The following is a 12582-nucleotide window of genomic DNA, read 5'->3' as shown; positions in this document are numbered from 1 at the left end:
AATGTTGGTACAAAGGTGGAAACCTCCTCACGATCTCTCAGTTAAGCACTGGTTACATTCATTATTGGAAATACTGTATCTGGAACTGTCATCAGCACGGATCAACCATGCCAAAGTGGACATTCTTACGGCATGGAAAATCTACATATGCAACGTCAAAGAAATCTTGGACACTTAACCCTCATCTGATGCTACGGATGACAATTTAATGGAAATTATCTAACAGCTTGGTCTAAACTATAGTTATTCTGTGTTTCCTGATGTGCGTATAATGGGGTGGGGGGGATGGGGAATATATATGGGGTTATATCTGTTAAAAGTATTTTGTCATCTGATTGTAAAAATTGTATATTCTCACTTTCGGAAATAAAAAACTGAATTACAAAAACAAAAAACATAAACAGAACATCAGATCACTTGATTATGAAAAAATGGCTGCAGCTCAGTGGTTAGCACTATCGTCTCACAACAAGAAGGTCACTGGTTCGAATCCCAGCTGGGCCAGTTGGCATATTTGTGTGAAGCATGTTCTCCTTGTGTTCGAGTTTCCTCCAGTTGCTCCAGTTTCCCCCACAGTCCAAAGACATGTGCTACACTGTAAAACCCAACAATCAACTTAATCAAATGAAATGAGTGTAGTTAACTCAAAATTGACTGAAAGTTAATTCTACTCATTTGAAAAGAGTTTTGAACTCAGTGTTGAAGGTAATGAGTTAATTAAATTTCTCATTAATTCAACTTAAATGGAGTTAATTCACAGTACTCATATAGATTAATTTTTAACTTAAATGGTTTGTAGCAATCGGTTTCCTCAAGCGGTATGAGTTGCCTTTATTTATTGGATTTTACTGTGCTCAAATTGCTTCGTTTACTCAAATAGATTAAGTTTACAGTAATTATTAGGATTAGTTTTTGAACTTAATTGGTTTGATGCAATCGGTTTCCTCAAATGGTTTGAGTGACCTGAACTTTTTGGGTTTTACAGTGCATAGGTGAATTGAAAAAGCTAATTTGGCTTTAGTGTATGAGTGTGTGTGAATGAGTGTGTATAGGTGTTTCCCAGTACTGGGTTGCGACAGGAAGGGCATCCGCTTCGTAAAACGTGCTGGAATAGTTGGCAGTTCATTCCATTGTGGCGATCTTTGAGAAATAAGCCACACTTATAGTATATTTTGCAACTTTAAATTTGGAAATATGGCCAGATTAAACCCCTAAAAATAATACACCCCAATGGGTATATCATGGTTTAAAAATCTTCAACTCTTCGCGTTCAGATATGTAACAGTATGTTTTGGCTGTTTGACTAAACCGAATCCTCCAAAACACCAGTAAAATGATTCACCAGCATAGACCATGCCACACTTTGAGCTAGACTTTATTTTATGGATGCAGGGATGAAAGGGACGGTATGGGAACAGGCGGATGAAGGGGAAGTAGAAGGATAAATAGTAAACAGGCAGATAGGTTGATAGGTTGATCATTTTGGTAGAGTGATTGGACCCCCGGTGTTGTCGTCTTACAGCAAGAAGGTCACTGGTTCGAGCCTTGGCTGAGTCAGTTGGCATTTCTCTGTGGAGTTTGCATGTTCTCCCTGTGTTCAAGTGGGTTTCCTGCTGGTGCTACGGATTCCCCCACAAGTCCAAAGACTTGTGTTATAGGTGAATTGGGGAAGCCATTTTGGCCGTAGTGTATGTGTGTGAATGAGAGTGTATAAGTGTTTCCCAGTGATGGGTTGCAGCTGCAAGGGCATTCGCTGTGGGCATGTGCTGGGTAAGTTGGTGGTTCATTCCACTGTGGTGATACCAGATTAATATAGTGACTAAGCCCGAAAAGAAAATGATTGATTGAATGAATGAATGAATGATTGGACCCCCTGAAGGAGGGAGAGAGGGTGGGATCTAGAGAATGAGAAGAACAGTGCTAAAGGCTGGTTGGCCTTAAATACGTTTTAGGGAGAAGGTAAGTGGTTGAGGAAGCAAAGAGAGGTGTGGTCCTGCTGTGGAACCTTTGTTAACAAGTTAACTCCATTGAAAGGTGTTTAATTTATTCCATAGGTGGTTTTGATTATTAATGTTTAAATAGTTTATTAGCACCAAAATAATAAGTCTTTCTACATTTAAAAAAAAATATTGATTTGCAAAACAAAAAGATTTAATCAAATCTGAAAGGTTTCTGTTCCTCCTCTGAATGCTTGTTCACACAAAAAGAGAAATGTCAACTAATAATATAACTTTTCTGATTGTGCAAACTCAAACATGCTTTCTTGAAGCACAAGAAGCGATGAAGATTTGTCTTGCATTGTCACATCAGCATGTTTGAGCCTCTGCAAGAACTAATGAGGCTTGTTTTAATGTGTCAAGAAGCTTTTAATGTTTGTAGATAAATAAAACCCTAATACTGTATGGCGGTCATTTCTCTTCAGAAGTCTCTTATTAAACCACTTCATTCTTATTTTTGTGTTTTGAGTGAACACATTTTCAAAGGAAGGACAAAAATATTTTTACCAGTGCTCAGAAGGGTAAACTTGCCATGAAACGGAAGTTAAAGGGTAATGAAACCCCCGTCTCAGCACGTTGTTTTCACACCTCTAGTCAGGAAAGTGGGTGAGTCTAGCTTTGTTTAGGTGGGAGTGGCAAAGAAGAGAAGGGTTTGCATCAAAAGGGGAGTTTCATTACATGCATAAAAAAACAGCTGATTTGCACAACGGCAACACAAACACAGACGCAAGGAGAATGATTCGGAGAGCAGCATTTACATTGGATCTGAGAGCGCTATCTAGTTAGCAGACCACAGTAAGCTATCTGCTTGCACCCACATGAAACTGTGCTTCTGAACAATTACTTTTCCTATTCTATCAGGTTTAATTGCGGTTAGCAACACATCTTGGAAGGTGCGTCTCTGAACACTGTAACAACCAAAAGGAGGCAACAAAACATTCTCATGCCTATTGATGAAGTTGCATCTCATTCACAATAGAGCGCACTGATTGGTTCAAACCAACTCATTCATTCATTCACTCAATCATTCATTCATTCTTTTACTCATTAATTTTCTTTTGCTTATCCGGGGCCGGGTCAAAGGGACAGTTTTGGGAGTGAACCCCAGACTGCCCTCTCTCGAGACACTTCCTTCAGATACATAGTCCCTCCAGCATGTCCTGAGTCTTCCCCGAGGTCACCTCCTGGTCAGTCAGTCAGTTTCCCTTGGTAGTTGTTAGGGGTGTCACGATTTCGATTTTAAATCAAAATCGATGGAAATTTATGCTCAATTTCGATTATCGAATCAAAAAATAGAATTGTCGATGCTGTCACGCCCCCATGACACGTTAGCTTGGCTTGCCAAGCAGGAAAAAAACAGGCTTGTTGAAGTGCTTGTCAAACTGCAGAAGGAGGAGACCCGTCGACAGAGCTTAAACCCTCTCCTCTTTAATAAAGTCGCCGGTGTGTAAGCATTTTGGATTTCCAGTGAGTTATGTTGACAACGTTCGTGTTGTCGACAAAAAAACACAGTTTTGCCAGCTCTGCTATGTACGTATTACGTCCTACGATCCTCCGCCTGCCCCCGTTACAAATCCGCTCGCGAAAAGTACACACTCAGGCCCTGATTACGCTGTCTTTGTTTTTAAATGGCATTTTAGAACGACAACGATTTGACATCCGCAGTGGCATGTAGCATTTCAGAGCAGCCCTCCTTCCTCTCTACCTCTAAAAATGCACATCACGTGACCACACAGACGCACACGCAGCCATACGCTCGAGACAGCAGGTCCAGGCAGTCAGAGGACTGCTTCAATCTTTCACTCACTTGTACTTAGTCATTTTAGCGAACACCTCAGATACTGTTGGCTGGTTCCTGTTGGTTGTGCGTCTTTTTTACAGACGCCATTATAACGACACAGATCACTGCCTATTCACGAGTCCCGCAGAAAAAGTGATTGACAGGTGGTAATTATGTGTGTATCTTGCCTTTATTCATTTACTGTATGATTTGTTTATGGGTAAAACAAAGACCATGCAGGTCAGGTAGTTTAAACGGTAGGCTACAAATTATTCATAATCGAAAATCGAATCGTGCCTTTAGAATCGAAAATTTAATCGAATCGAGGATTTGTGACAAATCCTTGTGACACCCTTAGTAGTTGTCCAGGAGGCATCCAAAACAGATGCCCGAGCCACCTCAGCAGACTTCTCTTGATGTGGAGGAGCAGCGGCTCTACTCCGAGATCCTCCTGGCTGACACAGCTCCTCAACTTATCTATAAGTGTACACCCTGGCACCCTGCGTAAGAAACTTATTTTGGCCACTTTTATCTGAGATCTTGTCCTTTCGGTCATGACCCAAAGCTCATGTCCATAGGTGAGAGTAGGATCGTAGATTGACCAGTAAACCGAGAGCTTTACCCAAGGTGGAGGAGATCTTGGGTTTTTGTTCATGAGTGAGGGAAGGATGGAACGTGAGTGACAGGCGGACACTACGTCACTTTGTAGTGTCCGCAACTGACGGGCAATCACCACACTGGAACTTATGCAATGACCTCATTGTTGAGACATTGCTTCAAAATTTCCTTTTAAACCAAGAAAACAAATTTACTCTAAATAATGCAAAAACAGCCCATTTTCACTTGTTAGTGAAATATTGTGTCCTAATAATGTTTTAGCAACATCTCAAAAATGTGTTTTAGGGTTTGGTCACTCTTTAAAATTGTTCTGTTATGTGCTATCATGATGTACATCTACTTGAAATGGTCCTGAAATTAGAAACAAATGTAGGGCAGTGCAGGATTTTGTTATTGTGGGACTGATTGGATTGTTGAAAGATGAGCGCTGCTTACAAAATGAAGGAAGTTTGCTGAATGGACAATTTCAGAGCAGAAACAATACTCTGAGAGCTCCACCCAAAAGGAATGTTGAAGTCTTTGTCAAATCCAGAAAAATAAGCCATTTTAACTTGTAACATGGACCATGTCCTTCTGTATGGCCATGCTAATGATGTCAGACACTCTCATTTCTGGTTTTGTTTCAAAACAGGGAAACACCAAATACGCTTTAATATGTTAATTTTATTAGTCTACACTAGGCATGGGGCAGTATAAGCTTCTGACGGGATGATAACCTTAAATAAAAATATCACTGCATTGTGATAACTGCTCTAAAATATATTCTTTTTAAAAGTCTGGGTAAAACACAAAACCTTTTTCCCCTTTGAACACAATATGTTTTATTTTGAGAGCAGCTGTAAACATGTCCGGCTAATTGATTCACATGAATTACTGACTTCTGCTGTCTTCATTAGTTCCAAAAACACAGATTTATTTACAATTTAAAATGGCATCTTTAGAGATACGGTTGTCCTAAATAAAAAGTAAAATCGTTAAGTAAAGAAGTAAAACACGTAAATAAAAAAATCGTACACATACCTGTACCTTAGGAACGGTATAGCAGAAGATTTTGACAGTTTTAAAACCTTTCCAAACCGCGGTATACCTTGAAAAGGGTTATCGTCCCATGCCTAGTCTACACACTATAAAAGAACCTTAATATGCACTTGGTGTAATAAAACTGCTGCTTCTTCTCCATGTAATCACTAGCAGATGAGCTGTAAGCAGTGGCATAATAAAATCTCTGCTGCTTTTGTCTCTCATCAGAAATTGCTTTAGCACTCTTATTTTGCTTAGACGTCTTTCAGCCTTACTCTGTTCATACTACCATCATAATAGGTTTATGATGTAGGATGCAATGAAGACCACAATTCACATTTAACAATTACAGTGCCATAAGGCTATGCCCAGTGACGGACTGGCCATAGGGAGCTCCGGGAAATTTCGCGCTGGCCTGCCACCGCTAGTCTGGCCTGACGCCCCCCCCCCCCCCCCCACCTTCACTTTCTATATCGCATCGGATGTGGCCTGGCAGCCTGCCACGCACAACAACCCCAATGTCCCAAATCCCCTGCTCTTCAATTTGTAGATTGCATCGGATGTGACCCGCAGCTTTGTGAGAAAACTGTCAATAGGCTTATCCACTTCTTGTTTGCAGCACCCAAACATGTATCTCTCGTAGATCACGTTTTTTGCAGGCTTGAAGTAGGCCCCCAGGGCATCGAGTATGGCCTACGGATCTTTAGCTTGTTCCTCAGTCAACACGATATTATGATTGTAGACGTGCCGACATTCATTGCCCAAAAGGTGGCGTAGTGCTGCTGCTTTCACCTCGCTGGGTTTCTCAATTAATCCAGTTGCTAGCTCATAGTCCTTGTATTCCGCTCTAAAAATGTCCCAATTCTTTGATATATCCCCGGACATCCGCATGCCCTTGGGTGCTGGAATGCTGTTCATGGACATATTCAGAATTTAGTGCACTTCTGACACCATGTTCGTGTTCTATACAATAAAACAGACATGAGCTGAACTAGAACTGCCTTTATTGCATGGTAGTCTCCCGCAACAAGTGCCTAGCATCCCGCAGGACAGCGTCCCCACCGGATGCAGGTCAATGTATGCTATTACACTGTGTAACACTGACTACCTGTAACATTGGCCCGGTGGAAAATGCTTTCCCAGTCCGCCCCTGGTTATGCCTTTGTTTGTTCTAAACATGTGCTTTCTAGTGGCGAAAATTACATACTGTGTCTTTAAGGAAAATTGCATAGGTTTGGAAGAACATGTTGATAAATAAGGCATGAGATTTACTTTGGAGTAAAATTGCAATGCTAACATTCATGTCATCTCCGTACTATTTTCCAGATTCTCCCTCAAAGTGGCAATCAATCAAATTCAACAGGTGACTACTCCCTTCCTCTGCCGGACATCATGCAGAGTGAGGCCTCCAACCCCTATGTGTCCATACGCCGCCACAAGAGCACCACAGATCTGCCATACAGCCCACAGCGTGGGTACTTGCGTGGACAGAGAACTAGTATCTGCGCCCCCACCGAGGCCGAGCTGGCAATGATGAGGCGTTGCTCTTTACGTGATCCGAACGTTCGTCCATGTTGCCGACATGCTCTTAGCGTTCCCAATATGACCAGTCCAAGCGCTAGCCCTCTGTACAGCACCCCATCCCGCAGTGCTCACTGCACTCCTGTACGGGAAGTGGAGTGCAATGCTAAAGCCCGCAATAAGCTAATTGAAAACGAGAGCGTGCAAACTCCCACATGCCCACCAGAGATTCGCCAGCAGCGTCGCTACGTCTCAAAAGATGGGAAATGCCGAGTAGACTTGGCACACATGGCAGAAAAGGAGCGCTTTCTGGCGGACATCTTCACTTCGTTTGTGGACCTCCAGTATAGATGGTTTCTGTTTGTATTCATGATGTGCTACACGGTCACTTGGTTTATATTCGCAGGGCTTTATTCGCTAAATGCTTTCCTGCGTGGAGATCTTGAACATCCTGCGGACACTGATGTTTGCTTCCAAAATATAGATGGATTTGTTTCAGCGTTGCTCTTTTCAGTGGAAACACAGAGGACTATTGGTTATGGCGCTCGTACAGTCTCACCACGCTGCTATGAAGGTGTGTTTTTAGTCATGGCACAATGTATTGTGGGATCCATGATTGACGCTCTAATGGTGGGCTGCATGTTTGTTAAAATCTCACGTCCTAAGAAGCGAGCCGAAACACTTCTTTTTAGTCGGACTTGTGTTGTGGCCAATCGGGATGACCGTCTCTGCCTTATGTTTCGTCTTGGAGACTTGCGTGAGAGTCACATGGTGGACGCCAAAGTACGTGCTAAACTCATTAAGTCTCGGCAGACATCGGAAGGGGAATTTCTCCCACTGGAGCAATCGGAGATCGACCTGGGCTATGAGAGCGGCTCTGACCGACTGTTTCTAGTGGAGCCGCAAGTGATTCAACACATCATTGATTCCAGCAGTCCTTTCTGGGAGCTCGGGCCAGAGAAGCTGCGGAAGCAACAGTTTGAAATTATTGTCATCTTGGAGGGCATAGTGGAAGCTACAGGTGGCATTATCTGCATGTGTCTGTTGACCCAGTAACCCAGATATCTTGCTAGTACAATTGCGATGCAATAGAACATTGAAAGTACAAAACAAGTAATAATAATAGTAGTAATATATACAGTGCTCAGCATAATTGAGTACAGCCCATTTTTAAAATGAGATTTTTGTCCATTTTTTAGTGAATATAGGCAATGTATTTTGGTGCATTTGAACAAAAAAGATTTATTAAACAGATATATTTATTAAAATAATATTTTAGCGACTAAACCTCTTAAGAAGTCTAAAGATAATACAATTAAATTCAATCAAAATATCTCCAAAGTTAATTAGAAACTACAACATTTCAACTAAATTATTCAATTTTTTGCTTCTCTTGATTCTTCCTCCTTTTAAAATTTGTATTTAATATTTTTCTATAACATAAGTTTGGGTGTACTAGTTTTTGGACTGTTATCTTAAGTTATTTTGTTAATTAGGCTCCAGATTTGGCTTCAGTACTGACTAATTTAATGTATATACACAAATATAATTGTATAGCTTTCTATTAAAAACATGAATTCAAAAGATTTGTGAGGGGTGTATATGTTGAGTTGAGCACTGTGTAAATATATATATATATATATATATATATATATATATATATATATATATATATATATATATATATATATATATATATATATATATATATATATATATAAATATAAAGCAACAATTTGAGATCATTGCCTTCTTGGAGGGCACAGTGGAAGCTGCATGTGTGTTTATATTCATGTGGTATTCTTTTGTCTGTTGACCCAGTAACCCAGATATCTTGCCAGTACAAATACAATGCAATATAACATTTAAAAAACTAAGCAAAAAACTAATATAGATAAGCATTTTGTCACATTAAAAAGTATTATTATTATTAACATTATTATTATTATTATATGTTTTACTAAGCCTGTGGGGCTTAGTAAAAGGGAAGATAAAATAATTTGGATGAATTGAACAATGATAATAGGTGTCACGGTGGCGCAGTGAGTAGCATGATCGCCTCACTGCAAGAAGGTCGCTGGTTCTAGCCATGTCTGACCGTTGGCGTTTCTGTGTGGAGTTTTGCATGTTCTCCCCGTGTTGGCGTGGGTTTCCTCCGAGTGCCTTGTTTTCCCTACAAGTCCAAGTAAATTGGGTACGCCAAATTGTCTGTAGTGTTTGTGTGAATTAGTGTGTATGGATGTTTCCCAGTGATGTGTTGCAGCTGGAAGGGCATTTGCTGCGTAAAACATATGCTGGATAAGTAGGCGGTTTAGTCCGCTGTGCTGGCCCCAGATTAAGAAGGGTACTAAGCCGAATTGAAAATAAATGAATAAAAATAATAATAAATATGTGAATAAATAAAGATAGCTAAGGTGATATGTATGCTTGGTAACACTAAAATAAGATATTGTTTATTAATGCATTACCTAATGTTAACTAAGAGCAATATTTGTAAAGTATTCATTAATCTGTTAAATACGTTGGTTCAAATCGCTTTGCTTAATGTACTATAAACTACCAAAAAGATTAATAAATAGCATTTATTAATCTTAATTATTCATTCATTTTCTTTTCGGCTTAGTCCCTTTATTAATCCGGGGTCGCCACAGCGGAATGAACCGCCAACTTATCCAGCATGTTTTTACGCAGCGGATGCCCTTCCAGCCGCAACCCATCTCTGAGAAACATCCACACACACTTATTCACACTCACACACTACGGACATTTTAGCTTACCCAATTCACCTGTACCACATGTCTTTGGACTGAGGGGGAAACTGGAGTACCCGGAGGAAACCCACACGAACACAGGGAGAACATGTAAACTCCACACAGAAACGCCCACTGACCCAGCCAAAGCTCGAACCAGCGACCTTCTTGCTGTGAGAATATTGAATAATATTTGTAAATGGATAGGCTACTTATTATAAAATGCAAACAACATTTCTAAAATTACTTAAATTAATTTAGTACTTATAGTTACTTAATTCAGCTGCCAACTAAATGTAAAAATTTCAGCCAATTTTTTATATCAATTAATTTAAGATTATATTTAATAATGTTTTATTTATATTTATTGCAACTTTATTTAAGGTAGGCTACTGAAAACTACAACAATGATCTCAGCAATGAAAGTCTAATCAGTTTTATTTTTTTAAAAGACATGTGGTGAGGATTGTAGTCATTTTGATTTGGTAAAATTAAGTATTTAATTTAATTTAAGTATTTAATTAAAACTACTCACCTTCCTTCCAATGTAAGGCCAATATCATTTTTTTAAAGATAGCGCCATCTTGTGTTCCAGGCATGTGTGGATTTGGTGATTTGGGAGCTCTAAGCAATTGCAGCAATGGGTGACAAAAGTCCTAATATACACCCTTTGTATTTATTTATTGTTTGTCTGTTTATTTATTTATCTTCTTTTCTATGTGATAATTTTTTATTTTTCTTAGAATAACAAAAAAGAAAAAAGAAACCAACTCAAAATAATAAATAATGTTTAGTTTTAAAAACTAAATCTTGATCTGTCTGGGTTACTCTATGATTGGGAGTGGGGGGACAAATTTTCTTGAATGTAATAATTACATTATAATTGTATTTTTTAGCTACCCTCACCATAAAAATATGACAATAGGGGCCCTGGGGCTGCTTACACTGTAAAAAAACTCTAAATTAACAATTTTCTGTGTTTTGAGATTCATGTTTTTTTTTATTTATGCTTTTGAATTGCATTATGGGACCTTAATCTTTTTTTCAACACTGTTTAGTGCAGTAGGTAGTGCTGTCGCCTCACAGCAAGAAGGTCGCTGGTGAGAGCCTTGGCTCAGTTGATGTTTCTGTGTCGAGTTTGCATGTTCTCTCTGCATTCGCGGGGGTTTCCTCCAGGTGCTCCGCTTTCCCCCACAGTCCAAAGACATGTGGTACAGGTGAATTGGGTAGGCTAAATTGTTCATAGTGTATGAGTGTGTCTGTGAATCAGTGTGTAAGGGTGTTTCTCAGAGATGGGTTGCAGCTGGAAGGGCATCAGCTGCGTAAAAACTTGCTGGATAAGTTGGCAGTTCATTCTGCTGTGGCGACCCCGGATTAATAAAGGGACTAAGCCGACAAGAAAATGAATGATGAATAATTTCAAGCAGGTGTGCCCAAACCTTTTCTTATGAAGGGCCAAAATCCAAACTTGGCTGACGGTGGTGGGTCAAAGCTAAATATACCAAACTCTATTATTTAATAATATTAAAAGATATGTAGAAAAAATACTTTAATCGTATCAATAATTGTATATGTATTTTACATTTTATAATGTGCTTCTTACCATAAAACCACAAACAATGTCATTCATAACACAATGGATTTATATATTGGTCAACATAAAAGAAAACTTGTTTTGGGTTTCATGACCCTTTAAAAATTTGATTAATTCACACTTAATTGTAACATTTAATTCAGTTTTGCTTTTTTTTTGTTGCTCAGCAATTAAACAAACAAACAAAGGTTTTGTAAAATTAGAAATGACAATCTGTTTAAGGGATTTGTCCCAAACTTCAATATCCTTTGTCCATCTCTTGGTTTGCGGGCTAAATTAAAGGTTACCATGGGCCCCAGTTTGGGCCTCTGGTTGAAAGTGATAAAGTCTGAGTTGGTGTTGTATATTACATATGACATTGTATATTTATTTCTCTGTGTATTATTTCTTATACATTATATTATGTCAAACAAGTAAAATGTCAATATGGGTCACTTTGTTAAACTAGAGTTGAATTTTCAACATCAAAAGTCGCCAGAGCAGAGATCAAGGTCCCAAAATGCAATTCACAACAGCCAAACACTTGTGAATCACAAAATACGGAAGATGTTCATTAACAGGCTAGGCTAACGCTATGCATAAAGTAAAAAAAAATCGTTTGAAAACTTTTGTTTTGTCAGGAATGATGTGCCAGGCCAAGACGTCCTACATCGAGACGGAGATCGAGTGGGGTGCCCGTTTTGAGCCGTGCATGACTTTGGAGAAGGGCTCGTTCCGGGTGGACCTGCGGCGCTTCCACAGCACATATCCTGTGCCGCTGCCGCCGTGCAGCGCTCAGGACACGCATCACCTGCTGGAGCTCCAGGACTCTTTAAAAGACTGCGTGAACTGTAAACTGGGTGGCGACGATCAAGAAAACGACATCGTGAAACCATCTGGAGCCTGTACTTTCACTATACATGAGATCCAGGAGGAGCGAGTTTCAGTCAACGAATCTGACTCGCTTTAGTTCTTTATGAGTTATGTTACACTGATCTGCATCACGTTCGCCTAGTCTATATTTTACATTGGAACTTAAAAACATTTATTTATTTATTTATTTTAACGAAGAATTGAACACAGAATCAATCAATTCATCCATTAATTTCCTTAACAGGCCTATGCATATGTAACCTATGTACGTAAGTTGAAATGATTTTTTTAAGCAATTTATTTTTCTAGAAATATTGGGTGAGGCTGCATACGGGCACAGCCATCACTGTGACGTCACTAGCTCAATTAAGTGCATTAGTGTCTGACAGGTAAAATCGTTGTATCCTCCTCCTATTCAAACGCAATAAATCTATTTCTACACGGAAAAAA

The 12582-nt window shown here is 39.4% G+C and overlaps 2 protein-coding genes across 2 annotated transcripts in view; both read left to right on the top strand.

Moving 5' to 3' along the window:
* The window catches only part of proser3 (proline and serine rich 3), a 155203-nt gene extending 151706 nt beyond the window's left edge, over positions 1 to 3497 (top strand). Inside the window, exon 14 of the transcript XR_015508374.1 lies at positions 3211 to 3497. The gene's annotated coding sequence lies outside the window, so the exon portion shown is untranslated. The remainder of the gene's footprint in view (positions 1 to 3210) is intronic.
* kcnj20 (potassium inwardly rectifying channel subfamily J member 20) overlaps positions 1 to 12582 on the top strand; it is a 17653-nt gene extending 5071 nt beyond the window's left edge. The window contains exons 3-4 of the mRNA XM_087284506.1: positions 6742 to 7957; positions 11901 to 12582. Of these exons, the coding sequence (XP_087140632.1) occupies positions 6742 to 7957; positions 11901 to 12229 (1545 nt within the window). The 3' untranslated portion in view covers positions 12230 to 12582. The remainder of the gene's footprint in view (positions 1 to 6741; positions 7958 to 11900) is intronic.

Source organism: Danio rerio, chromosome 15, assembly GCF_052040795.2.
Source record: "Danio rerio strain M-AB ecotype USA chromosome 15, GRCz13ab, whole genome shotgun sequence".
Classification (NCBI taxonomy): domain Eukaryota; kingdom Metazoa; phylum Chordata; class Actinopteri; order Cypriniformes; family Danionidae; genus Danio; species Danio rerio.
The sequence above is the reverse complement of the archived record's forward strand: the minus strand, read 5'-3'. Positions and strand labels throughout refer to the sequence as shown.